Source organism: Phocoena sinus, chromosome 18 (genome assembly GCF_008692025.1).
Source record: "Phocoena sinus isolate mPhoSin1 chromosome 18, mPhoSin1.pri, whole genome shotgun sequence".
In the NCBI taxonomy this organism is placed as follows: domain Eukaryota; kingdom Metazoa; phylum Chordata; class Mammalia; order Artiodactyla; family Phocoenidae; genus Phocoena; species Phocoena sinus.
Window position 1 is genome coordinate 20,619,637 of NC_045780.1, and position 27,995 is coordinate 20,647,631.

The window sequence follows — 27,995 nt, forward strand, 5'->3', positions numbered from 1 at the left end:
AAACCTGTTAAGAATAGCATATAGATTTGAGCAGGGCTATTCAGCCCATATCACCTTCTCAGAAAATCACTGGGAATTATCTTTTGGAGAGTGATCAAAACATTTGCTCAAGAAGTGGGCATGGTCAGCCAGGTGTGTCTTTTTTTTTTAATTGAAGTATAGTTAGATTTACAATGTTGTGCTAGTTTCAGATGTACAGCAAAGTGATTCCGTTTTATATATATACGTATATATACATATATATATTCTTTTTCAGATCCTTTTCCATTGTAGGTTATTACAAGATATTGAATATAGTTCCCTGTGCTATACAGTAGGTCCTTGTAGATAGTAGTGTGTATACGTTAATCCCAAACTCCTAATTTATCCCTCCCCCCGACCCCCCACTTTCCCCTTTGGTAACCATAAGTTTGGTTTTTATGTCTGTGTGTCTATTTCTGTTTTGTACATAAGTTCATTTGTATCATTGTTTTAGATTCCACCTATAAGTGATATCACGTGATATTTGTCTTCCTCTGTCTGACTTACTTCACTTAATATAATCTCTAGGTCCATCCATGTCGCTGCAAATGGCATTATTTCATTCTTTTTTTATGGCTGAGTAATATTCCATTGTATATATATATATACCACATCATCTTTATCCATTCATCTGTCGATGAACACTTAGGTTGCTTGCGTGTCTTGGCTATTGTACATAGTGCTGCTATGAACTTTGGGGTGTGTGTATCTTTTCTAATTGGAGTTTTCTCTGGATATATGCTGAGGCAGGTGTGTCTTTCATGGTCCTGACTGCCCCCTCCAGCCACAGGGTGGATAAGTGTGTCTACCAACTCTCCTGAAAATTTAAGCAAAAGCACTCCAAAACCATAGGCAATTAACAACAGGCATTTGACCCCAAAGGCAGGAAGAATCGGGGCTTATTTATATCTTTTACCTTGATATATTCCAACCTCTCAGCTTTGGTTTCCTCTTTCCTAAAAAAGGAGAAAGAATATTCCCTGACTAACACCACCCTTTTTACTCTCTCCACACTCTCTCAGTACAAAAGTTTTCTCTTTGTACTGTATCTGTAAATATTTATCAGTAAATATGTATCTGTAAATGATCGGGGTACGTAGTTTGTATTCATTAGCCTTTAAGTACATCAGATGCCGAGCTCAGTCCTTTTTTTCCTAGAAGAGTCAATAAATAATGTTGTCTGAGTTATTTGTATATTGTAAGGCAACTAATGACACCAATGTGGATTTCTCTGACAATAGTTAATAATACTGTCATGGGCATGTTTAGATTTTTTTATAGCGTTCCAAAACACTAATCTGACAAAGCAAACCTGGCAAAATGGAAAGATTAGAATAATATCCCAAGTTTTTCATTAAAGCTGAACGCAATCAATTTTAAGAATTGTATATAAATGTTGGACTATGTATGTAAATGTGAGACCGTGCTTTCCTATTTTTTTTCCTAGTGGAAAAAAAGAAAACAATGGTAATAATAAATTCTAGCCAAATTAGTCTATCCTTATTTGGAATAAAAAAAAAAAAGTAGGCTACTAGAGTCAGCTTCCCAAGAAGTTTTTTTTAAATGTTACTTATCTGTGAAATCAAAAAGCCTACGAACCACTTGCTTAGATTCTTGGTTTTCTTAAAAGAGAGTTAGTCGTACTAAACTCCAGCTACCTGCCTTCAAGCTTTTTCTCAAGCTGTGCTCACACCAACTGTAATTTAATGTAAAACCTAGTATCTTTCTGAGAGTGTAAGGTTTCTTTGGGTCGCCACCCCTATCTGTTTTCTAAGCATTCTCCTTCCAGAATTTATCATAAGTCTGAAAAGAAAATATTGCCTGCCTTTTAAAAACTATTTCACAGATGGCTATTGTCCAGATCCAGCTTTTTTGCCCTCTCCACTCCAACCTCCCAGCAAAAATCCTCAACCTCCTTAACAGGGGCTCATTTTTACTTCTCACCGAGAAAAGCACCAGAAGCTCCTCCCCTGTGGCCAGGCCCTGCCCTGCTCTTTCTGCCTGTTCTCTCAGAGACAAAGCAGAGCTCTAGCTCTAGACCAGGGCGACTTTATTTACGTCGTCCTTTCCACTACAGCTCCTATTCAATAAAGAAACCACAAACTCTGGGCCATCCAGACGACAGTCACAAAGAAGCTGCCTTCTAGAACCATCCTCTGAATGACAAGAGAGGAGCTGTCCATGAATTAGTGGATTTTATGGGCTTTAATCTGTGTTCTATTTCAGAAGTTTACTTGGGCTTAGGATAAAACGCCAATTTTGTGTGAATATTTTTAAACAATATTTTTTAAATTATATATATATACAATTTTTAAAATACATATATTTGACATTATAACCAATTGTGTAGCAGAAAGACAACATTCTGACCAGCACTTATGAGACATAATAGCATTTGAAACTATGAGGCAGGAAACTATGAGGAAAATATAGTTTGGACCACTCAGGTGAGAAACTGATTATAGCAAAAAGAATTTGTTTGGCTGTATAAGGTTGATATCTCCTTAAGGAAAAAAATATCAGTGACCAACAGCTGACCGTCTGGTTCCTGCCAGAAGTTTCTTAAGAGGATACAAGGGAAAAAGTCACTGGAAACTAGGACGGAAGGACCCCAGCTAACTGGACTGCAACTTATAAAGAAATGTATTTTGTTTTTGTTTTTGTTTTTGCGGTACAGGGGCCTCTCACTGTTGTGGCCTCTCCCGTTGCGGAGCACAGGCTCCAGACGCGCAGGCTCAGCGGCCATGGCTCACGGGCCCAGCCGCTCCGCGGCACGTGGGATCCTCCTGGACCGGGGCACGAACCCGTGTCCCCTGCATCGGCAGGCAGACTCTCAACCACTGTGCCACCAGGGAAGCCCAAGAAATGTATTTTTAAGTAACTGGCTTTTTAAAGATGTGAATATAAATATTAGATCATAGATAATAATAGATAATAGCTTTTCTGTGATTAGCTTCCCTTAATAATTCACCTATTCATTATATTATGTTATTAGTTTATAACATAATGCATGTTATTGGTCTGTAACGTAATGGATGCATGAAATATTTAAGGGAACCAATTGTTCGTTTACAAATAAATGGCTTAACTTGCATGGAGAAACTGAAGCAGTACTATCCAGTATGTGTCCCTCTGAACCTTCGTTTTTAGGCTGTTAATAGACATTGTGCATGAAGGGTTTCATCGCCAAATAAGTTTGAGTTAATAAAAAAGTTTAGAAGTTATTTTACTCCGGAACCTCTCAGAACCTTTGATATGCTAAAGTGTTCTGTGAATATGCAAGAGAGAGGGAGGGTGTACATCAAGCTTTTCTCTTACATATTTTAGCAATAAACCTCTTCTTGCAAGACTGTTATCCTTGGACCACATACTGAGATACATTATATACATATAGATAGATAGATAACATTACCATATATACTTATGTTATATATGTTAACATATGTGTAACATATGTAATATATAACAAACATATATAGCATAACTATAGTACATAACAGATCAGAATTTACCTCCAAATCAATATTTTAAATAGGCCAAGTGTCACTAAGGCAGTACCTCCTCAGTAAATACCATTCCAGGTCTGTTGTGCATTAGATGGATTTCAAAAGAACAAAAAAGTCTTCCTATTTATTCTTAAGTTACTTCGCATCTAACGAAAACAGTAATTTATGTTCTCTCAAGGCAGCTTTAATACTCTTGATGTCATTACAGGGGTATTTTCCAAACCCAAGGCTGTCATTACTGCCTCATCATACACAGAACTAGAGGGAGGCTCCCAGAGTGACTCTTCTCCCCGGATTTAGACGGAACGGCGCTCTGGCTATAAGGACATCCAGCTTTCTACACCCAGATGCTATCACAGGGTACCCAGTAGACATGTACAACCTTGATTTATATCTCAGATCATTCTGGTGCATCATTTGAAGAGAGCTCAGACCTGGACTCGGTAATAAGGCCACACGATGAAGCGATAATGCAGAAACAAAGGAACGCTGTCATCACAGGCTCATCTCCTGGCAACCAGGTCAAGAGGGAGCACAACCCACTGTGTTTCAGAGGTAAACCAGTTAGAACTTCCTTCAATTTCTGGTTGGTGCAGAAAGAGCAAAGTCAGGATTAGTGGGATTGAGACTGGACCGCTGACCAGAAAGGAGCTTCACTCCAAGGAGGGTGAACAGTGCTGGAAACCCTCACAGCAGCCACAGGGGGCATGTTGTCTGCGGGTCCCTCCCAGCCACCAGAAGTCCCCAACCATCTAGTGAGAGCAAGGAGGAGTCTCAGGCTGCACAGCCTGAAGCAAACCTCAGGCTATGATTTGGAATATGTATGGTAGAGCCCAGCTCTGGGAGGAATGGCCAGTAGACAAACAGGCCCACAGCCCAAATGGCTGGATTCAAGACGGGGCCCCAGGCACGGTGGTGAACTGTAGACCGATCAGGAAGAACTGCACGCACAAAATATCTCTGTGAGGATGGGCAAGGATGTATAAGAAACTGCTAACGGGTGATTGCTCCTGGGAGAAAAAACAGGGAGAATGGGAGGAAAGAGGGACTTTCTCTTTCTCTGGTACCTTTTTGTTCAGTTTAAATGTTTCACCTGTGCATCTATAGCTCTTTTGTAAGCAGTTAACTAATTACATTTAAAAAATACCCAAAGGGCTTCCCTGGTGGCGCAGTGGTTGAGAGTCCGCCTGCCGATGCAGGGGACACGGGTTCGTGCCCCGGTCCGAGAGGATCCCACATGCCGCGGAGCGGCTGGGCCCGTGAGCCATGGCCGCTGAGCCTGCGCGTCCGGACCCTGTGCTCCGCAATGGGAGAGGCCACAACAGTGAGAGGCCCGCATACCGCAAAAAAAAAAAAAAAAAAAAAAAAATACCCATTGAAGAGATGGAGCTTGGATCAATTGTCCCTGGGGAACTGTCGGTGAGTCCTGAGGAAGATGTAAGTGATACCATGCTCTACGGGATGAATTAGAAGTGAAGAAGCGAGCCAGAATATTGCCACAGTGATAGGAGGTGAGACAAGGAGGGCTTGTATTGCAAGGACACACAGGATGGACGGATGAGAAATATCTGGAAGGAAGAGGCAACAGAGAGCTTCCGTGTTCAGCGAATGTTTCCTGAGCTGCTGCTGAGTCATGGTCAGTGCTGGGCCCTGGAAGGTGACGGAGGGACATGCTGTCTCTACCCTGCATTTATATCAACAACCAGGGGCAGAGGGAAGGAGAGCATGGAAAGCCCTGCTTGGAGGGAACAGTTCCAGGGCAGCTTATGAACATCCAGACTGCAGAGGCAAGAAGATGGAAATAGAATTAGTAGGTATAAGCTATTTACTCCGAGGATTTGTGGGTTGGGAGAAGGAACTAGATTTAAAAGTGACTAAAAAGACAAATAGAGCAGAGAAACTGGTTTGATGTTTAAGATAAGGAAGATCTGAGAAGATCCGGGAGGAGAAGGACAAGACTGCAAGGAAGGCAAGATTGAAACACCCGGAGGAGGAAGCGGGATGAGGGTGGAACGGACGATTGGAGATGTGACATCCAGGAACAGGGACGGGGATGAGAAGGATGGAATCCAGGAGAGGTTAGAGGACTCAGAGGCCTCCTTTGAGCCTGGAGTGAAAATGTCAGGGGACCTGAGTATGACTAATATGCCAAAGTATCGAGTCGGACACCTTAAGGATTGTACGCTGAAGAGTCTAGAATGGAAATATATATGATCCGCTACGAACAGAACTAGAGATTGGAGGTGGGAAGGGAGACTTCAAACACTACTTCCAAATCAGAAACCACAGAGCAGGCAGAAATATTCAGTCTTTGGCTTTCGGCCCTAACTAACCCAGAACCCATCACCGACATCATGACGGTGATGTTTTTACTCTTGGACGTACGTATTTGATTATAATCCTTCTACAGACTGCAAAATCCAACATGTCTTAAAACATATAGCTTGGTGTTTAAGATAGAAGAATAAACCAGCTCCTAACAGAAGACCAGTTCCTCTACCAATACCTCTCTGCAGACAGGGCCACGTCACCAAGTTTGTCCACAGCCTGTCATGTCCTCAGCTAGGGAGGCCTCAGGAATCTAGTCCAACTTCCCCATTCTACAGATTGGGAAACTGAAATAAATACATGAGGGTGAAATGCCCAATGCTGTGCACTGGCCAGTGCAGAATGCGGACTCAGGTCTCCATGTCCTGGCCATTGTGTTTTCCTTGTCCCCCATAACACCGGAAGTTTCTGACTATGCCACACCTGCCCTGTTGGGACATCTGCTCCTGTCCTTCCATCATTATGGTTCATTTGCCTTTTGCCTGAGTGTGACCTTATTAAAGGTATATCATCGAGGGTGCTAGCTCACAGGGCTGATGCTGGGCAAGGACTGTGTTGGGATATGGTTGGAGGGACCTGAGATGGTCTAGCTACTTGTCTCTGGAACAGAACAGGCAGTGTGCCCTGGGCCAGCTAAAGGGTGATGGAGGGGTACCCAGGGACCAGGCAAAGCACAGGCCGTGAGTTACCTCATATCCACGTCATGCAGTGACCTTTCAGGATTCTTTCTGCCATGATCAGAAAGGCTGGGCTCCTCTGAACTCTACAGCAGTGGCTACAAAATATTTTGGAGTCACAGATCTTTTGAGATTCTTTGACAAGAGATATATATACCCTCTTCCCAGAAAAATGAATATTAAATCCTATAATACTGTTTTGTATACAATTTCAAAGGTATTAGAGGCTCTCTGAATCCTCTAGGGCAGGTCAAGCATCATCTAGTCAACTCTGACTCTGAACAAACCTTCTTTATTGAAAAAAATCTCAGGGCTTCCCTGGTGGCGCGGTGGTTAAGAATCCGCCTGCCAATGCAGGGGACAAGGGGTTCAAGCCCTGGTCCGGGAAGGTCCCACATGCTGCAGAGCAACTAAGCCCGTGTGCCACAACTACTGAGCCTGCACTCTAGAGCCAGTGAGCCACAACTACTGAGCCCCCGTTCCCCAACTACTGAAGCCCACACGCCTAGAGCCCGTGCTCCACAGCAGAATAAGCCATCGCAGTGAAAGGCCCATGCGCCGAAGAGTAGCCCCCGCTCCCTGCAACTAGAGAAAGCCTGCGCGCAGCAAGGAAGACCCAACGCAGCCGAAATTTAATTAATTAATTAATTTTTTAACAAAGAAAAAATCTCAAGAGGAGTAATGTGTTCCATGATACAATCTCAAAAAAGATTCTACCTTTTATGTGCAGCAAGTTTTTCTGGTCCTGAACCCCTGACATTTCCTGTGGGCACAGAGAGAATTGTGCAACATTGGAACTGTCTTCCAACACGGAAGGAAAGGAGAGGAGAGTTGGGGTGACATTCATGCTGAAGATTCTCCCTCGCTGACCAAGGGCCCCCGTCTTTAACACCTTCAACTCCTGTTCAGGTTTCCCCAGACGCACACTGGTTTGATCCCCACACAGCCAGTCCTAATCGCCTTCCACAGCCCAGGTTGGATTATCCTCAGGCCCTTTCCAGAGTAGCTGACATCTAGCTAATGATGGGGCACCATATGCCAGCAGCAGGATATGGGCACCCACCTATGGGTTGGGGAACAGCCCTGCCCTCATGAACAGCATGGCTTCCCAGTGTGAGGCTCACTCCCGGTTGACACAAGACATCTCTGTGGCATGAGTCTGCAACTAGGACACACATGACTGAGGTTCCTCCCACGCTGGGCTGAGTTGGTGGTAAATGGCATAAATGTGTTTGAGCTCCCTTTAAGTCATCCATCACCTTCCATTTACCTAGAGCTGTTTCCCTCGTAGGCACAGAGATTATCTCACTAAACAGCCCATTACCCCTGCAAGGTTAAAAATCAGGAGGCAAGGAGGGCTTTAATATTGAGTTCAGTTGATACTACAGTAAACACCCAACACCGTCCCCAAGGGTTTCCAGATTACTCAGATCACACAGTGAATTATGACTGAGAGGAAACACATTTTCCAAGCCTGATGTTAAAAAAACATACTAGGTATCTGCAACGGAAGCAGGTACTTTGTCTTCATGCTTCATCAGATGGGAAACTGGTAAGCGTGTTGGTTTCCTTGTGTGGTTGGCACTTCTATGTGTAAACTGGGGAGTGGCAATGGGGGGACTGAAAGGTGAATGTCTCCCAGAGAGTGGATGGTAGCCTCATGATCGGATATGGGAGAAGCACACATCTTTCAGGTCCTTGGTACTGACTAGGTTATGCTGTCCTCCACTGGCTCTTTCTAATTTTATGTGCCTCTTCCTGTAAACAGGACCATTGAGGTCCAGATGGCTGCGTTAAGCAATACCTGTTTCTCTTTATCATTCTTGAAAGTCCAAGGGATCCTCTAGGCTTAAGGTTTTCTAAAAATAAAGCCAGGCTTTTATTCACTTTTCCCCCTCAAACTTCCCTGTCAACTAAAAAAATAATTGGAATGCAAATGAGAGGTGTTAAATGCAGGGTTCTTAATAATGGACTGCTTTCTTGAACTGTTGAATTCAGTAGGCAAACGAATATGTGGTCAGCAGCCGTTGGCCAACCTTGCCTAACTTCAGCAAGCCCAGGAAAAATCCAGAGGGCCTGCATACGTGGAGGGAGGTGCAATGTGTGACAGTCACACGATCTGGTCCTGTTAGTGAGAACAACCGCGAAAATCTGGTATTAACTTCAAATTTATTTTTGCAAGTTGTCATTTAAATGCAAATTTGCTCCCACTGACCTTGCCCTTGATTTTTCCTTCAAGTACGTAAAACAATAAGCTTTTATAAACTGCATGATTTCATAAAATCAGAGAAGTTTGGGAAAATAATGCCTGCTATAATTATTAGCTACCGAGCTAACCTGAGTTCTTGAAGGCCAAGGTCATTGAAATGCTGTATGTCCTGGAAAGAGAACTTAACTGGAAATGAGGGTGCAGCCCTCTTTCTAGCAAGGCCCACAGTCATCTGTGTGACTGTGGCCAAGTCATTTAATTTCTCTAGAATTCAGTTTCCACATCTGTCAAATGAAGGGATTGGATAGTTTATGCCTAAGATCTTGTTTTCTCTAAAATGTCATTATTCTCAAAACTATAATGAATAATTTCAAGTTTCTCTTCTACCAAAAGTATTTTGACAGTACTTCTTATCCAGAAAAAGACATATTTCTAAAGTGTCCCCTGCCTGCTCAGAATAGGATAAAACTATGAATGGCTAATGAGCCTGAGGCTGGCAGAAGGGGAAACTAGTATCCCGAATAAGCCACAAGACACGTAATAATCTGTCGTACAGTGAGGTGTGTGAAGTATTGCAGGCAAATTTAATTCTAAGATTCTTCTTGATTATCTACTATTGGAGAGTCCCCTTCCAATACTCCCTTGTTTCTATAGAAACAGTAAGCAGAAAATCTTAATTGTGCAGAAAAAGAGAAACACGGTTTCAGAAGGAAATAAGAGATGATGCAGTGGTAGCGTTGGAGAAAGAACTGAGGGAAGGACCATGTCAACATCAATCTAAAAAGGTAGCCAGTCAGTCAGGTGGGTTTAGGGAAAGTCCAGAATTTTCACATGTCTCGATATGCTAATGAACCTAAGTTATGCAAAAGGAACCATAATAATGAAATAACACTGACATTGTTTCTGATTATATTGATACACAAAATACATTCTGTTAAAAGAATTTTTTAAGGGTAAAATCATGAGTGTCACACCTATATAAAATAAACACATGTCAAGGAATTGAACTCATTAATTAATCACTGAACCAGTAAGGTATTTCAGTTGGTTCCAAGGAGAATTCAAATTAATACACACGTATAGAGGCAGATAAGGAATGCTGAAGTGAATTTACAAATAGATACAAAAAGCAGTCTATCCACAGGGCAATTGATTGTCAATTTCATTCCACCAGGGCTTCCCTGGTGGCGCAGTGGTTGGAGGTCCGCCTGCCTTTGCAGCGGACACAGGTTCGAGCCCTGGTCCGTGAGGATCCCACGTGCCCCAGAGCAACTGGGCCAGTGCACCACGGCTGCTGAGCCTATGCTCAGCGTCAAAGACCCAAAGCAGCCAAAAAAAAAAAAAAAATTGCACTCCACCAGACACAACAGATTTGCAAGTGTGGACAAAAATCATTTTCATTATTCCTAGTTTTCTACAATTTACAGAGTTGTAAAATAGCTCTGAGACAAGGAAAGGGGAAGATATCTCAGAAAGATGCACTGAACAGGACATTCAGCAATCCTTTTTCTTTTTTTCTCCCTTCCAAGTCTTTCACAATCTTTCCTGCCAATTTACAGCGAAGGGGTGTAATGCTATAGAGTATAAGGAACCCAGGACATGGCGACAGGCAGCCCTGGGTTTGAATTCCCTTGTCATCTTGAGCGATATACTTGACTTCTCTGAGTCTCAGTTTCCTTTTCAATAAATGACAATCCCTACCTTTCAGGATTTGTTATGAAGGTTAAATAAGACATAAAGGAATGAACGTCATTCACCAAATAGGTTCTGAGTAAGTAGTAGCCTTTATTTGTCAGTAATAATTACACAGAAAAGTCCATAGCATACCAAAGAGATAATGTGGCTTTATTTTTGAAGAACTATGTCTTTCTGTGTTCCAGGTTCAGTTCATAGAGTTAAAAGTGCTTTGTAAATTTATAAAACCGTATATGAAAAATTAGTTTTCTCATTACTTGCTGATGGGGGTATAAAATGGTACAGCCACTTTGTAAGACAGTTTGGCAGGTTTGCAAAACTAAACACACTCTTACCATATGATATAGCAGTCGTGCTCCTTAGTATTTAGCCAAATGAATTGAGAAGTTATGTCCACACAAAAACCTGCCCAGGAATGTATGTGGCAGCTTTGTTCATAATTGCCAAAACTTGGAAACTACTAAGATGTCCTTCGACAGACAAATAAATGGTGGTACACCCAGGCAAAAGGAATATTATTCAGTGATGAAAAGAAATGAGCTATCAAGCCACAGAAAGACATAGAGGAAACTTAAATGCGTATTGTTAAGCAAAAGAAGCCAATCTGGAAAGGTTACATCCAGTATAATTGAGCTATATGACATTCCGGGAAAGGCAAACTTATGGAGATAGTAAAAAGATCAGTGGTTGCCAGGGGCTGGGGGAAGCAGGGAGGGCCGAATAGGAGGGGCACAGAGGATTTTTAGGGCAGTGAAACCATGCTGTGTGCTATTTTAGTGTTGGGTACACATCCTTCTACATTTGTCAAAACTCATAGAATGTACAACACAAAGAGTGAACTCTAATGCAAACTATGGACTTTAGTTAATAATAATGTATCAATATCAGCTCATCAAATATGACAAATGTACTGCACTAATGCAAGATGTTGATAATGGGAGAAACTGAAGGTGGGCCGGTGAGGGTGTACATGGGAACTCTCTACCCTTCACGCAATTTTTCTACCAAACTAAAACTGCTCCCCTGCAAAAAATCTATTAATTTGTTTTTAAATTAGTTATTTCCAAATTGGTTTTTTCCTTGTACTGACTGTGTGCTCTTGGGCAAAAGCTTTAAACTCTGTAGTTTTCCTTTCCTTATCTGTAAAAGGGATATAAGTGCCGGATCTTCCCTTACAGGCTTGTGGTGGGAAGAGGGGCTATAGCACAGGGCCTGGCAGTTCTGATATTCAGCCGGTGTACCTGGTACATCTGTACACATTATTCAGATGTGGATCACTTCCTTACCAGTTAGTAAATAGCTTCCCTGAGCACATGTCCCCAAACACAGACACCTTCCCCCTAGATTCCTCACACTTCTGTTATGGACCAGGGTTCTTGGCCTCCTTAATCAACAGAAATTGATCAGAGGCCAGACAAGAATTTCAGGCAAGGCTTTATTGGGGCCCCTGCAGCAGTGGGGAGCGAGAACAAATAACAATTCCCTTGCTTGCTGGCTCCCCAAGCTGGGGGAGGAGAGCTCGTTCCTTATATGGGGTGAGAGTAGGGGTGTGGCCAGGGGTCGGCTGGAGGGGTGACCACCTACACTGGTAGGTGTTTTGCCCACTGCTTAGGTGGTGTTGTGTGCTGGGGGCATGCGCGGTACCCTGCTTCCGCTTCAGGATCTTCAAAAGTGGCAGTTGGGTTTTTTTTGTCTCTTTGAATCTTTTGTCCAGAATTTGCCCCAACTGCGCTTGCATGCCGTTATTTTTAGTCCCATATAGTTTCTTTGAACTCTGTTGCTTGAAGAGAGGTGTGTCCAGGTGCAAGCACTGCAGCATTGCAGCAAAGGGTCCCAGGTCCCAGCCGGTCTCACCTCCTCAGGACCCAGCAACTACAAGATCAGTGTCCTGCATGGCAACAGACCTCAGCTATCCTAATGCAGGGTTAAGACCCATGTCAGTTCTGATTGGTCAGTGCCCTGCCACACTGTTTGTTGACTGCTTTTGTATCATTCCTGGTACCTACTGAGTTGTAAGCCCTCAGGACTGTTAGCCGCTGTTATTAGCATAACTATTTCCATTATTTAGATTTTATGTTTTAAGCACAGTCTCGTTTTTATTAAAAACGTCAATAGCCTATGGCTATTAAAGGAATGTGTGTGCCTTAAAGGAATTTTTTTCAACTGTGGAAAAACACTATACACAAGAGCGGAAGCTTTTTACGCTGGCTTGTAGTCTGGGGTCACAATGCACGCTGCAAAGATTTAACTGCAGGATGATGAAAGCAAGACATTCAGCTGATGGAATCATGTTACATAATCTGCTTAATCCTTCCTGTAGCATTCAAGACCTATTGGGCAATCACTGGAGATGAGACTTTTGTATCTCCACTGACGTAAGTGAACAACACCCTCTTTAATTTGGATGCCTGTTCTTAGATGTTGCCATCACCAAGAAAGAATAAAGAATAAAGTCAGAGGTGTGACTTCCAAGAAACAAAATGAAAAGGGAGAGGTGACCATTTCCGGGGCAATTTGATTATCTGAACTAGATTATCTAAGAGTATAATGGTCTAGACCATGCTTTTCCCCTAAGGACAGCTGGTTTAGCGCATGTGTTTTGGTCTGTCTGACTTCCTGAACTGTCCCTTTCACACTGCCTGTGCTGACTTCGGGAAGGAGGAAGGGAAGGTGACAAAGGACAATACTGTCAGCAGAACAATGGGAGACCTTTGCACGACTACCCACCAGCATGGTGGTAGTCGACGTGCCCTCTTCATTCCTAAACATCAGTGAGGGGAGACTCTTTTTGGTTAGACTAGCAGAAAATAACCCACCATGTAAGTCAAGCTAATTGAATCAACTCTTGGTCCAAGGAGAGCAGCTCTAGAATGAGGAGGACCCCAGGGTAACTGACCCAGACAGCCCCGTTTACGGCTGGAGTGGTTTGATAAATGGAATATTGCCTGCCATTTCAGTATTCACAGTCATCAGAGATGGCAGCCACAGCCTATGTTAAGCTGGTGAGCCCTGAGGGGACCCAGGAAGGAAAGAATACCGGCCATCTAGCAGCCATCAGACTGCCACCACTCCCCACGGTGAGCCCTGAGGAAACTCAGGATGTGAAAATACAGGATACTGGCCCCAGATAGCTGAGGTGCATATCTAAGGAATGATTTCAGTGAGCCCAGACTCTTGCATCTTCCCATAGTAGAAAAGCGCTACATTCCTTGAGATTTCTAGTTTAATTAACGGTAATCTTTTGTTCCTACTACCTGCCCTCTGTTGCAAAACTCCTGTGTATCCTAGCTCCCCCCTTCCCCTCCTTGGAGCAGTTCTCCAAGGGTTACTTGAGATGCTGCCTCCTGGGCTTGAAGTCCTAAAAATTCCCACCAAATAAAACATAACTCTCAACTTTCAGATTGTGAGTAATTTTTTAGTTGACAGTTATTTGGCACATTCTTTTTTATTTTTAATTAAAAAAATTTTTTTTTAATTTATCTATTTTTGACTGTGTTGGGTCTTCTTTTCTGTGCGAGGGCTTTCTCTAGTTGTGGTGAGCGGGGGGGGGGCCCCTCTTCATGGCGGTGCGCGGGCCGCTCACTGTCTTGGCCTCTCCCGTTGCGGAGCACAGGCTCCAGACGCGCAGGCTCTATAGCTGTGGTTCACGGGCCTAGCTGCTCCGCGGCGTGTGGGATCTTCCCAGACCGGGGCTCGAACCCGTGTCCCCTGCATTAGCAGGCAGATTCTCAACCACTGTGCCACCAGGGAAGCCCTATTTCTGACATTTTGATTTGAACTGCATTAAAACAGTAATTTAATTGGAGAACCATTAGCATGCTTATAAAAATTTAGTGTTCCTTTCCTGGAACATGCTGTGTCTCATTTACCCAAGTCTTCGTTTATCTCTCAATACATTGTTTTTAGTCTTTTTAATAGAGATCATCAGAGTCATAAGTTTGATAGTCATTTACTTTGCAAACATGAACTGCAGTTTTTGTTTAATCATTTAGGTTGCACTTCAAAAGCTGGAGCTAAAGGGGAACTCAAGGGTCTTAGCTTGTGACTAAATACTGCCCTTTATACTGTGTATAATATCTCACAACTGCCTTATATGTTTGATGGGATGTGGAAAAGAATGGAAGAGAAAATGGGTCCCCACTTTCTGAGTGCCTTTAGTCTTCTGAGAATGTTTTCTTAGGAACTTGGTAGGTTCCAGCATTGTTTTGTTTGTTTGTTTTGTCGATGGTTGTTCAGCAATTAGTTGTGATTTTGGTGTTTCTGTAATAAGAGGTGAGCTCACGTCCTTCTACTCTGCCATCTTATCTCCTCTCTGCCTTAGGAACTTGGTATCAAGTTATTACAGTAACCTACTTAGCTCTGCCAGTTCTCCCAGGTCCTTGGTGTATGTTTGGGGTTTGAAAGGAGCTGATCATACCTGTTACCTAGTCTCTCCTCCAGATTCTGAACTGATTCAAAAAAGAAACAAGAAGCCAAACTCCGTTGTAATACATGAGCTCTATTTCAGGTACAGCTGGTGCCTAGAGACTGTGGCTTGTCCCAAGCCTGAACTAGAGCTTCCTATTCTCCCTGACCAATGTGACAGACACAGGCTGAATGGTGGGGAACAGGGTGGGAAACCTCTTTGTTGAGCTGACTGAGGGAGAGGAGGAGGTTGGGAGGAGACCTTGTCTGTTTGCTGGCAGGTAAGAGCCAGCATGGTGAGTCCTGTTCTCACCATTCCTGTGGTCTCTCTGCCATGGTCAGGAGCCAGCAGGAGGGAACGTTTCCTCTCAGCTGCTCTCCAAGAGGACTGAAGGGCTGGGCAAGTTCCTCAGCATCTCTTGGAGCATCCAGGAGTTTGCACTGTATAGCCAAGGTAGAGGGAATGCACTGGACAAGAATGAAAAGAAATCCCACTCTATTGTGAATTAGGTTTCATTCATTCATATATTTCCTTCTGGGCTGATTGGTCCCATGGCAGATGGACTGTGGGCTCCATGAGAAGAAGCTTCTGATGGGGAAAAACACTTGGATGAACCACGAATGAAAACTTTGTGTGGAACAGAAAGGAAATCAAGCCAATTTTTAATGTACCTGACATCATCAGAAGACTAATTATCTACATTGTAGCCCCTGTATCATAAAAGGCAGCCTCTAAAGTTAACACAGAGATATAATGTAAGGCTGCAGAAAAGCCTGGAAGTGAGGCTCAGTCTTTCCTCAATCTCACTGAAATGTTATATGGCTGTTTCAGCTAAAATGTAATTAAATGATAATCATTGTGATGAAAGCCAGGCATGTAAAATGAATATCAAATGGACAGGATTGTGAACTTAAAATAGCATAAGAAAATCCAAACAGTCTTTTATCTTGAAAAATTCTCTCTCCCCCCTCTTTTTTTGGTCCTATTTCAGGAATAGGAGAGATGCGTGTCCGGGAATAGCTCTTATAACAGAGGGAAAGGTTTTACCTAGCAGATTTAATGTAGTCTCGGGAACAACACAACTGTGACAATAGAGTTCTAATTCTTAAAACCCCTGCAAAACCTTGGATGAAATGAATCAACAAATGATTCATTAAACAGCCCCATTTTTTCAAGAGTCTGGAAGAATAAAAATCGTGAAGTTGAATCACTGACTTAGGCACATTCATAACATTTGATAAATGGTATTTAATAAAGTGTTGTGATGGTTAATTTTATATGTCAACTTGATGGGGCCAAAGGGTGCCTGGACATTTGGTCAGACATTATTCTGGGTGCGCCTCTGAGGGTATTTCTGGTGAGATTAACATCTGAATTGGTGGACTGAGTAAAACAGATTGCCCTCCCTGACGTGTGTGGGCTCCGTCCAATCAGTTGAAGGCCTGAAGAAGACAAAAAGCCCTACCTTCCTGTGAGTAAGAGAGAATTCTTCCTGCCAGGCAACTTTGAGCTGGGACATTGAGTTTTTTCCCTGCTTTCAGACTCAAAGTGAACCACTGGGTCTTTCTGGGTCTTAAGCTTCCTGGTCTACAGACGAGAACTACCCCATCAGTGCTGCTGTGTCTCCAGCTTTTGCCAACCGCACATCTTGGGACTTGTCAGCCTCCGTAATCACATGAGTCAATTCCTTATAATAAGTCTCTCTTCTCTATCATTTTCTCTTTCTCTCTTCTCTATCATTCTATCACTCTCTCTTTCTCTCTCTCCTTATAGATTTATCTATCATCTATCTATCTACTGAGAGAGAGCTAGATTTCTCTATATATACTATTGGTTCTGTTTCTCTGGAGAACCCTGACTAATACAGGTTTACATTGATATGTTTGTCTGTTAGGACTCTGTTGATGGCAAGTGGCAGAAAACTGTACCTAAATTGCCTTCCATAAATGGAAACTCTGGAGGTAGACGGCTTGGTTTTAAGCCTGGCTTTATACTGTGGATCAAATGACGACACCAGAATCAATTTTCCTGATCTCTCCATTTCTCAATTCTGCTTTCTTTGAGTGGACTCCATTCTCATACAGACTTTACTGGTCACAAGATGGCTCTTCTAGATTCTCCTCTGAGGTAGAGGTGGGGCGGGAAGTGAGATGCCTGTCATCTGAAGCAAAAGCTTCAAAGGTTTCATTTCATCTCAGTAGTTCTGGTTGGATCACATGCACATCCCTGTATATGGCCAAGAAAATATGATACTGTCAGAAGAATCATGGCCTTGAGCATCTTGCACATACCCGCTGGGTGTGCATGGCCTGTCCTTCTCCCAAGAAGCTCTGTACCTGGTCACATAGGCAACCAAGTAGGTGAAGGTGCTAGAGTTTGACCACAGCTTTCAGGGTGGGAGCTGGGGAGGGAAGACGGACTCGTTGCTGGTCACAGTGTTCTCTGCTTGCCCACAGTATACAGGTCCCTCAGCTCTGAATTCCTCTGCTGTAACACCACCCACTATGTATGCAGGTGTCACCTGGCCCTTATTGTCACCGTGGGGACTGGAGCTTGGGGAGCAGTGCAGATTGCTGACACTCTGGCTGCTTCTTTTGCTGTAATACCGTGTGGGTGTGTGTGTCTGTGTGTGTGAGTTTGTCCAGGAGTCTTATGTTCTCTCCCAGCATCCATAAAATGGTAGCAGACTAACTTGCTTTCTTTCAAGTAGGGTAAAATCTCAGGGACTTCACGTGTCTTGACAGATATACTGATTGACTTCAAACCTTCAATCTGCTCTGCCCCTGGAACATGTTGACATAGGAGGGGGGGAGTCCTACCAGAGGAAGACTGAGTGCAGATAGAAGGACAAATGGACTGTGGGTAGGGAAAAAAATTGGGAATTGTGCCAACTTGCCCACGTGTGCCCTACCTCCATGCTCCCACCTCTGCTTAAGATGCTGTATTTCTTTTTTTTTTTTAATAAATTTATTTATTTGTCTGTGTTGGGTCTTCATTGCAGTGCGTGGGCTTTCTCTAGTTGCAGCCAGCAGGGGCTACTCTTTGTTGCGGTGCACGGGCTTCTCATTGTGGTGGCACCTCTCATTGTGGAGCACAGGCTGTAGATGCACGGGCTTCAGTAGTTGTGGCACACAGGCTCAGTAGTTGTGGCTCGCAGACTCTAGAGTGAGGGCTCAATAGTTGTGGCTCGCGGGCTCTAGAGCGCAGGCTCAGTAGTTGTGGTGCACAGGCTTAGGTGCTCCGCGGCATGTGAGATCTTCCCGGACCAGGGCTCGAACCTGTGTCCCCTGCATTGGCAGGCGGATTCTTAACCACTGCACCACCAGGGATGCCCCCAAATAGTTTTTATTTTTGAACGCCCTTTCTAGTTCTTTTTCATGTGTATTCATGTTGTTTATAAAATTATAGTAGAAAAATATAACATTAATCATCTTCATTTAACCTGTACCACCGTCATTTCCCCATAGTTTTTTGTTGTTTCCATTTTAATTATTGAGAAAAATTTAACGTCAAAATATGAGTAGTTGCGCAACCTTATTTACCATTCCCTTCCATTATTTTCTGTTTCTCCCTGAAATAACACAAGTAAATAACATTTGTACATCTGGGCTTTCTACACTTTGTTTCACTTGATCTTCCTAGCAACTCAGTGAGGATGGCTTTGTTATCTATTTCCTTTTCACAGATGAGGAAAGAGAAACTCTGAGAGATGAAGTAATCCATTCTCGAATACAGAACCTGTTTCACTGGGTGATGACTTGGGCCCAGTGCTTCCAGGCTTCTAGATACCATTTGCTTTGCAGATTTTTACTTTTAGAACTTACCCGCCCAATAACTTCTACCGGTGATACAAGTATCCATGTCAATAAGCAGAGGTCTGTGGCTTTATGAAAGGACCTCACAACTCCCTACATCTGAAGACTCCGAGAAGCCTTTTAGGCCTCTAAGTATCCCATCCATCAGGCCTGTAATGCCTCTATTAGAAAGGCATTTCTCTGAGTTTGGGTGACCTTTTGGTCTTTAAGAGGCCCTTATTAAAATCTCCAAAACAGTGAGAGAGATGATTTCCTAAACAAGGCTTTGCTAACCCTGTAAGAAATTGTTTTTCAGCCCTGATATCGGCGGACTATCGCAGACATCTGTTGTTTTCTTTGCTCAGCATCCCCCCCCCATTCTCACTTAATGGAATTCCTCCCAACGACATGGTTATTATGGGAACAGTTGTGTTAGGATAATGTGATCATTGGTGGTGATCGTTCTAGTGTCAGAAATGAGTTAATCGAATCTTCCTTGAGACTTTGGGATTGAGATGCAGAGAAAAAGAGCTCTCTCTCTCTCTCTCTCTCTCTCCCCCCTTCCTCTCTCTGTCTCTGTCTCTCTCTCTGTCTCCCTTTCTCTCTCCTTCCCTCCCCCCTCTCTCTGTGTCTATTTCTCTCTCTCTCTCTCATTAAAAGTTAATTTCACAGTCGTACAGAAAGCAAAAGCAGAAACTCTCTGCCCGGAGGATTGTGAAGACAAAAATTGAGTCCTGTCCTAATGAAATCTATAGAAACACAAATTTTGAGCAGTTTGAATTCCATGGAGGTGTTAAATAGATGTTAGTAATCACTCACACATCATCACAACTTGTGCATATTTAGTTCATCTTTTATTCAATAAACACCAATTGAGGACCTATTGCGCCAGGCCCTGGAGACACAGAGATGAGATCAGCCCCTTCCTCAAGAAGCTCCCGGGCTGATGAGAGAGCTGGACAGTCAAACGAATTGTTTCGAAACACGTGACCAGGGCTTCCCTGGTGGCGCAGTGGTTGAGAGTACGCCTGCCGATGCAGGGGACCACGGGTTCCTGCCCCGGTCCGGGAAGATCCCACATGCCGCGGAGCGGCTGGGCCCTTGAGCCATGGCTGCTGAGCCTGTGCTCCGCAACGGGAGAGGCCACAACAGTGAGAGGCCCGCGTAGCACAAGAAAAAAAAAAAAACAAAACACGTGACCAGCACACTAAGGACGATAAAGCTGTTAGGTACTGTAACCAAGGAAGGTATGATGGGAGAAGAGGGGTCCAGCATGGAGTCAGGGGGACTTTGGGGAGGCGTTAAGCTTTGAGTGATCCTTGCTGGATGAGCGGGGATTTTCCCATGGAAGATGTTGGGCACGGAGACATTGAGTTTGGGCATGTACGATGCTCCGTGTGGGGAGAGCAGAGTGTGCAAATGAAGGCAGGAGAAAAAGTATGGTGTTTGGGGAACGACTTGCGGTCTGTGGGGTTGAACCTTAGGATGTGGTAGGAACAGGAGGACAGGAGGCCTAAAGTCAAGGAAGGACCACCCTGTGCTGGGCTTCACTCTGGGCTGGTGGATTCCATTCCGTGTTCGAGGACTATCACTTAGAAAGCGGAGGAGTAAGGGGTTAAGCACGTGGGCTCTGGAGGCAACCAGGCTGGGGTTCAGAGTCCCTGCTCTGATGCCCAGTAGCTGTGTGACCTTGAACAAATTGATGACCCTCTCCAAGCTGCAGTTTCCTCATTTGCAAATTGGTGCTCTTCATGGAATATACCAGAAAGGCTTCTTGGGAGAATTAAATGAGTCCTGTCTTGAAAGCACCTAGCACAGAGTCTGACACCTGTAGTGATAGCTTAATACAAAGTAGATACTATTAGTAATTTGAGTAGCAGTAGGTTAATGGGTCCAAAAGAGATTAAAGACATTTAAGGTGTATCTAAGGATCTCAAGGAGGAGAAAGCTACCACTGCTTCTGGAGAGTAAGCTTAGAAATCTTGTTCACTGGACCACTTCCACTCCTCATTGCAAATTTCCTGGAAAGTGTGTTTCCAGGTAGCCATGTAAGAGGAAAATAATTAGGAAAGACAGTGAAATAATTTTCACTGAATAGTTTATATAAAGTACAGGATATAAAACCAAAGGTGTTTGAAAGTTGCTAAGAGAGCAAATCTTTTTTTTTTAGCATGTTTATTGGGAGAGCAAATCTTAAAAGTTCTCATCACAAGAAAAAAAAGTCTTGTAACTCTCCGTGGGGAGAGATGGTCACTAGACCTATTGTGGTGATCTTTTTTTTTTTTTTTTTTTGCGGTACGCGGGCCTCTCACTCTTGTGGCCTCTCCCGTTGCGGAGCACAGACTCCGGACGCGCAGGCTCAGTGGCCATGGCTCACGGGCCCAGCTGCTCCGCGGCATGTGGGATCCTCCCGGACCGGGGCACGAACCCGTGTCCCCTGCATCGGCAGGCGGACCCTCAACCACTGCGCCACCAGGGAAGCCCCTGGTGATCATTTTATAATATGTATAAATAGCAAATCATCACATTGTACACCTGAAACTAATATCATGTAATAAATCAATGATGCCTAAATAAAAAAATAAATAATGAGCTCAAAGACAGAGTAAGGAATGTTTAATGTGTCTTGCTTACATGGGTTTGGGCTTCATCACACTAGGGAAACCCAAGATTTGCTTTTTTCTCAACAGAAGAACACACTGGCCTTTGACGCAGATGCATTTAGCTGATTAAATAGTTTACAACATGTGCGGGACTTTTCTCTGTCAGATTGGCGAGCAACAAGAAAAGAAGGCTTATGCATTGGAAAATAGTGGGGGGGCGCTTTTGTTGAGAGATACTTTTTGGAAGCTGAAATATTAAAATCTAGTCGCTTCTAAGCAAACATGCAGTCTGTGAGATGACAAAACATTCAAGCATATGTTGATTAGTTAGATGACAATGGAATATTTGGCCAATGAATCAAAGTTTTGTTCTACATGATGCCAAACATCTGGATATTTAAAAGCAGCTGTTTGGCAGCCTGTGGAACAAATAGAAGCATCATTGTGCTGCTGTGGCCCTAGATCCCTTTCTGTCTGATCTGCCCCACTGTCCCTAACATACAGTCCCACAAACACGGTTGATAAAGCAGGGCAGATACTAGTTTGGGTCGAGGTCAGGTAGTAAAGTGGATGGAGATAGAATTTTTTCATTGGGACGCAGATCTAAGGAGCAGATGTGAGGCAGATTTATTAGAAAGACTGAATCTCCTAATTGCAACAGTTCAGAAAGCCACGGTGCACCAGTACAAGACAGGAAGCGATATGGAACCCAGGACAAAAGTGATAGCTCCTTGTTTCGCCTTTTGCTGTCGATAGCATGGAGTAGTGCATAGGACCAAAATCTAAAGGATCTGGGCTCTGCTCCTGGCTCTACCGCCCTCTTACACCTAGGACCACATGCCTACTCTCTGAAACTCAACTTTCTTTTTTTTCTTAAGTCTTTATTGAATTTGTTACTATACTGCTTCTGTTTTACGTTTTGGTTTTTTGGCCGCGAGACACGTGGGATCTTAGCTCTCTGACCAGGGATCGAACCCGCACCCCCTGCATTGGAAGGTGAAATATTAACCAGTGGACCACCAGGGAAGTCCCCTCTTTTTTTTTTAATTGGAGTATAGTTGATTTACAATGTTGTGTTGGTTTCAGATGTACAACAAAGTGATTCAGTTATACATATACATATATCTACTCTTTTCTTGGATTTCTTTCCCATATAGGTCATTTCAGAGTATTGAGAACAGTTCCCTGTGTTCCCTGTGTCCTTATTAGTTATCTATTTTATGTATAGTAGTGTGTATATGTCAATCCCAATCTTCCAGTTTATCCCTCCCCCCCGCTGCCCTGGTAACCAAAGTTTGTGTTCTGCATCTGTGACTCTATATCTGTTTGGTAAATAAGTTCATTTGTACCAATTTTTTTAGATTCCACATAAAAGCGATATCATATTTGTCTTTCTGTGTCTGACTTACCTCACTCAGTATGACAATCTCTAGGTCCATCCATGTTGCTGCAAATGACGTTATTTCATTCCTTTTTTTTTTTTTTTTTTTTTTTTTTTGCGGTACGCGGGCCTCTCACTGTTGTGGCCTCTCCCGTTGCGGAGCACAGGCTCCGGACGCGCAGGCTCAGCGGCCATGGCTCACGGGCCCAGCCGCTCCGCGGTGCGCGGGATCTTCCCGGACCGGGGCACAAACCCGTGTCCCCTGCATCGGCAGGAGGACTCTCAACCACTGTGCCACCAGGGAAGCCCTATTTCATTCCTTTTTATGGCTGTGAAACTCAACTTTCTAACAGGTAAACTAGAGATAGTGATAACTATTTCAAAGAACTGTTGAAAGGCTCAAGTGAAACTACTGACATGCTCCGTAAACAGTAAAGTGGTACAAAATGTAAATTATCAGGAACAGTTTTTTTTCATTCCCACTTTTGATATCACATAAAACTTACAGTGATTAGCTAAAATGATGGGTAAGAATATTTCAGAGAGTTCCTGGTGGGGACGGGGTGTCCAAAAAGGTATTTGGAGACCCTAATGGAGAAGAGCTTGGGGTTTGGAGAAAAACAGACCTGGGTTTGAGCTCCTGCTTCAGTGTGGTTTAGCTGTGTGTCCTTGGGCAAGTTACTTCTCTGCTCTGGTTTCCTGACTTGGGAAGTGGGGCTTATGATAGTAGCTGCCTCAGGGAGCTGTGGGGACTAAAGGAGATAATGCCGCCAGAGCTCCCTACCTGGCTCAAAGCACACGCACAGGAGTTGCTTGCACCAGGAAGTGTCCCATCACTGAATGGGCTCAGGGAGAGGCTGAACCTCAGTCTCTCCAAGGCATCGATGGTGTGTGAAGAGGTTGAGCAAAACGACTTTTAAATTTCCTTCAATTTCAAAACTTCCCTGAGTTTCTGACATCAAAATACTGAATTGGAGGAAAGCAACAAGAAATGAATTTGATCCTTGGAAAAGATCATTTCACTTACGTGCAGAATGAGAGACTATATATGAATAAACATCGAGCACTACTCCCCAAAGCTCTTTACTGGCACTGAACCCAGCCCATTACTTAGCAAAGCCCAACACAAACAACTCACCAGCTTGTTCGCACTGTCCTGTGCTTTGAAGTGTCAGAATTTCAACTTCTCCCGCTCTTGTTGGGTTGGCCCCAGTACAAGATAAGGGACCAGAGGATCTTGTTGGCAAGTGAAAGAGTGAAAACAGTAACAGCAGTTATCAGGGTAACTGTGCCATTCAACCTAACTTAGCTTGTAATTACTGGCTGCACAGATAAAGTTCTTCGGGGCGGAGCGATCAATGTTTCTTGCTTTGCAAACAAAACACTATTCTTCCCGTTAAACCCATCTTTTAGGAGAGAGAAAGGACAGCCCAGCTTTGGACACTGAGCCCTTGTTGAAAAATCTGTGCTGTGGAGAGAAAAATTCTCCTTAGCAAATGTATATTTCTCTTTGTCGGAAGTAAAGTGAATTGTGAGGACCTCAATAAACATAAGCTACATTTAAATTTTTTTTTCCTATTTTCTTAAGTGCTTTCTTCACTCATTTGTTTTCAGTGCCCACTATGTACTCAGAACATTGCTAAGCCTTCTGCATGTTGTGGTGGGGATTCTCCACCTGCTGCTCTAGATCCACTTTTCCACCCTTCTCTGGGCCCCCCCAGGAAGCTGAACTTGCGTGGATGCATCCCCCCCAGGCTCCACTGACTTCTGGTGTGTAGCTGAGTTTGATCACTGGGAGGCAACAGCAAGAGTCAGAAACATGAGAGGAGAGAGAGATTAGGTTATCTGTTTCCAGACTCCCATCTCACATCTGCTCCCTGAGTTTCAGCTACTGAAAATCCAGGACCTGCACTGAGTTTTTGGCAGTCTTGGGAGGTCTCACCATCCCTTCTGATTTCTTTTAACCCTGCTTACACCTTTGTAAGTAAGCCATTAAATAAGTGGCCCTTTAGAGCGTGCCATCTGTTTTTGTTTGTTTCTTTTTTGCTCAGATTCTGACTGACACATATGCTTATTTCCAAAGAACTGTAACCAGAAAAGACATAGCTACTTTGAGGCCAAGGGTGTAAAGAGCCAGTGTGGGTCCTACATTCATCAGGAAGCAAAGACCTCCAAGATGTCAGAGATGTTATTTAGAAGCATCCCAGATCCTTGATCACCCTTGGAGGAAAGCCACCTGCCCCCCTCAGACTGTGACATGAGCAAGAAATAAAATTTTATCAGGTTAAGCCATTGAAATATTGGGGTTCATTTGTTACTGCAGCAGAACCTATGGTATCCTGACTAATCCTCTTATCTAATTTAACCCTTATGACCACCCTGTGAAGTAGATACTAATATTAATCCTCATCTTATAGCAAAGTGCTTAAGGGACTTGCAATAACACCAGAAGCAGCAGAACTGGTGTTTCAGCCAGATCTTTCTGACCCCAAAGCCTAGTACAGTTTTCCCCTAAACTGTACTCTTTTATGTGGGATAGGGAGACTATCTTTTCTCCATATGTAGGAAGATGTACTCTCTATCAGTGAATCTTGCAAATGGCACGAGCCCAGCACAGGCCTGCTGGCTGCACAGACAGTACATCCAGCAAATATTGAGGGACCTTTCCTGAAGCTGAAAGGTGAGTAGAGATCTCCTTAATACTCTAGCTCACCTTCCCTGGAAAAGAAGGATATAGGACTTTTTTCCCCTTGCTCTAGGCCTTTAAATTATTCGTATGGAAGTATCACAGTTTTCCATCCTTCTCTGGAACGAAAACTGTAGCTCTTTCTTTGTTGCCCTCATTGAGTATATTTCTTCAGAGAGACTAGGGACCCATTTATAGCTATTTATTTAAAAAATATGATTCTTTATGTGCATAATGCCACTGAATTGTACACTTAAAAATGGTTAAAATGGTGAATTTTATGTTACATACGTTTTACCACAATAGAAAAGATTGTTTTAAAATACGATTCTTCAAATTTTGATTGAAAAAGGTACAGGACTGCATCCGTGCCATGGATGATTTACTTTTGAAAATGCATGTTCAGTGCCTTTCCAGGGTTTCATTATCAGCTGGAGGAAACAGGCTTTGTCACTTGCAGGAAGAAATCATTGACTCTAGGTCAGATCAGTTCCTTGCATTCAACAATAATGACTGTTTTTTCTGTTACTGAGGGAAATTCAGCCACACAGTGACTTCTGAAATTTTGTGCATAGGAAGGAAAAGCCAAAGGAGGGCTTGGTGGCCCAAGCCGGAATTGTGACCTATTGAACTTTTCTGAGGCAATGAGGTCAGAGAATCCTTTTTCCCTTTAAGCTGGATGTGCGAAGCCTCAGCAGTTTGCGTTCAAAGGCTTTGTAGACGATGAACTCGAAAGCTAACGTTCTGATTCAAATGTCCTATGTGTTTCCCATCATCAGTTTGCCTTGGCTTCTTCAGCTGAGTTTTCAATGCATCTGGAGTAGGTCTTAGTGTGTGGAAACCATTCCCTCCTACTTATGTTTTCTTAGACATGAAGGTGCTCCTTGGAAAAGAAGGCAGGAATTTACTTGGAAAAGCCAGCCTTTTTATTTAGAATAGTGTCTGAACCAATACATACTTGCCCAGGGTCCTTAAAAAGCTCGACTTGTAGGGTGAGGTGGGAGTTTGCAGTCCGATTCTCTGTGTGGTGTCCGAAGCCAAAATAGGAAGAGAAGGGGACTAGCCTGAGGTGTCCACCACCTGTTGTTTGCTTCCTGTTAGACCTGACCTCGACTCTTGGTCAGAGTGTCCAACAGACCATGTCAAGAGTGGCCTTATCTCCACTCTGTCCTTAGGGATGACATGTTTTTGAATGGTCACGCATTTCTACAAAGAGGATGAGAACTCCCAATCCAGTCTGAAGCTTTTATTTTAAGGGCTGATGAGCTGCAGAAATTTCCCCCTAACCAGCCCATATCCATTTCCTGCCCTTTTCTGTCCTGCTCTGGTCCTGACGTGCTCTGAAACTACTTAACTTGGAGGCTTGCAGAGCCTTGAGTCACTTTTAATGCTTCAATAGTGACAGGGTTATGGTTTGTGGCAATGACATTTTACTCTGAAAGAGATTATCTAAGCTTTTGTCACCCAGCGGCCTCAGCATCGCCGGGAAGTTGTTAGGAAGCTCAGGCTGCACCCTAACCTCCTCAATTAGCGTCTGCATTTCAACAAGATTCCAGACAATTGGGGTTTTTTGATAAGCACTCTTGTAACCCATAGATGACAGAGATCATTGGATACTATTCCATGTGCAGAGCCTAGCTGCAAAAGGATGTTAGGACAGAGGGGCTCTCGAGCCCGCGGCTCTCCCCTTTCCGACACACCCTGGCCACGTGCGCAGCTCAGCGCTCCGTGTCCCCTCTTCTGCGCGCCCGCTGGCCGGTGAGGAAGCCGTGAGCCTGGGCTCCCTGCGGGCCAAGGCGCTGCTCGCTGAGAACGTGGCGTCGCTCGGAGGCAAGACGGTCCCGGACCACACCCAGATGAATGAGCTGCAGCGGCGGCACCTCTGGGGGCCCCGGGCCTAGTCGCGCTCGGCTTCCCGAGCAAGCAGTTTGGGCAACAGGTGCGCAGGGCGGAGCGGGGGTGAGAGCGCGACCCGGGTCAGGAGCGCCGGCGCGCCCTGGGCGTGGAAGGCGGGCCTCTGGCTCGCTTCCCGCCGGCGCTCGTTCCCGGCTGGGGTTCAAGTCCACCCAGGGGTTTTGCAAGAAAGGCAACAGTCCAGTGACTCATGGGCAAACTCCATGTTTGTGGTCAGAAGGCTTCCCCTCCCGTCACGGTCCCAGGTCCCAGCTGCTCTTCTCTCCCGCACGAAAATGCCAAGAATGAGGAGATGCTGAAGGGCCTCAGGTACGTCCAACCAGACGGCGGGCTTGAGCTGGATCTCAGGCTCCTGGCCAAGGGCGACGGGAACGGCGCGCAGGCGCACCGGCTCTTCGCCTCCGCGAGGCGCAAGGCACGCACAGTGAGGACGCCCCTGCCCTCGTGACCGACCACAAGCTCCTCGCCTGGTCTCCAGTGTGCCGCAGCGACGTCGCCTGGGACTTCCAGAAGCTCCTGGTGGGCCCGGACTGTGTGCCGTGCACACGTACAGCCGCCGCTTTCTGACCCTCGACCTCGAGGCTGCCATTGAAGCCCTGCTGCCCCAGGGGCCCCGCTGTGCCTCGGGCGCCCCTCCTACCCCTGCTGCTTGGCAGTCACAGCGCTGCTCTCTGGGGATTTGATCCGTGAAGGTGTTTCCCCTAAACCTGCGTGGAGGAACGCCTGATGTCCAGGAAAATCCCCCGAGATGGGCGCTGGTCCATCCCAGCCTCCTC

General features: G+C 44.4%; 1 protein-coding gene across 1 annotated transcript; it reads left to right on the top strand.

The window, feature by feature from the left end:
• Window positions 1-5,528: 5,528 nt before the first annotated feature.
• On the top strand, window positions 5,529-27,902 carry LOC116742931 (glutathione peroxidase 1-like). The gene is given in 7 exon segments (XM_032610888.1): window positions 5,529-5,706; window positions 12,757-12,811; window positions 27,023-27,182; window positions 27,185-27,244; window positions 27,491-27,614; window positions 27,617-27,757; window positions 27,760-27,902. Coding segments are annotated over 7 exon segments (861 nt in total).
• Window positions 27,903-27,995: the final 93 nt, after the last annotated feature.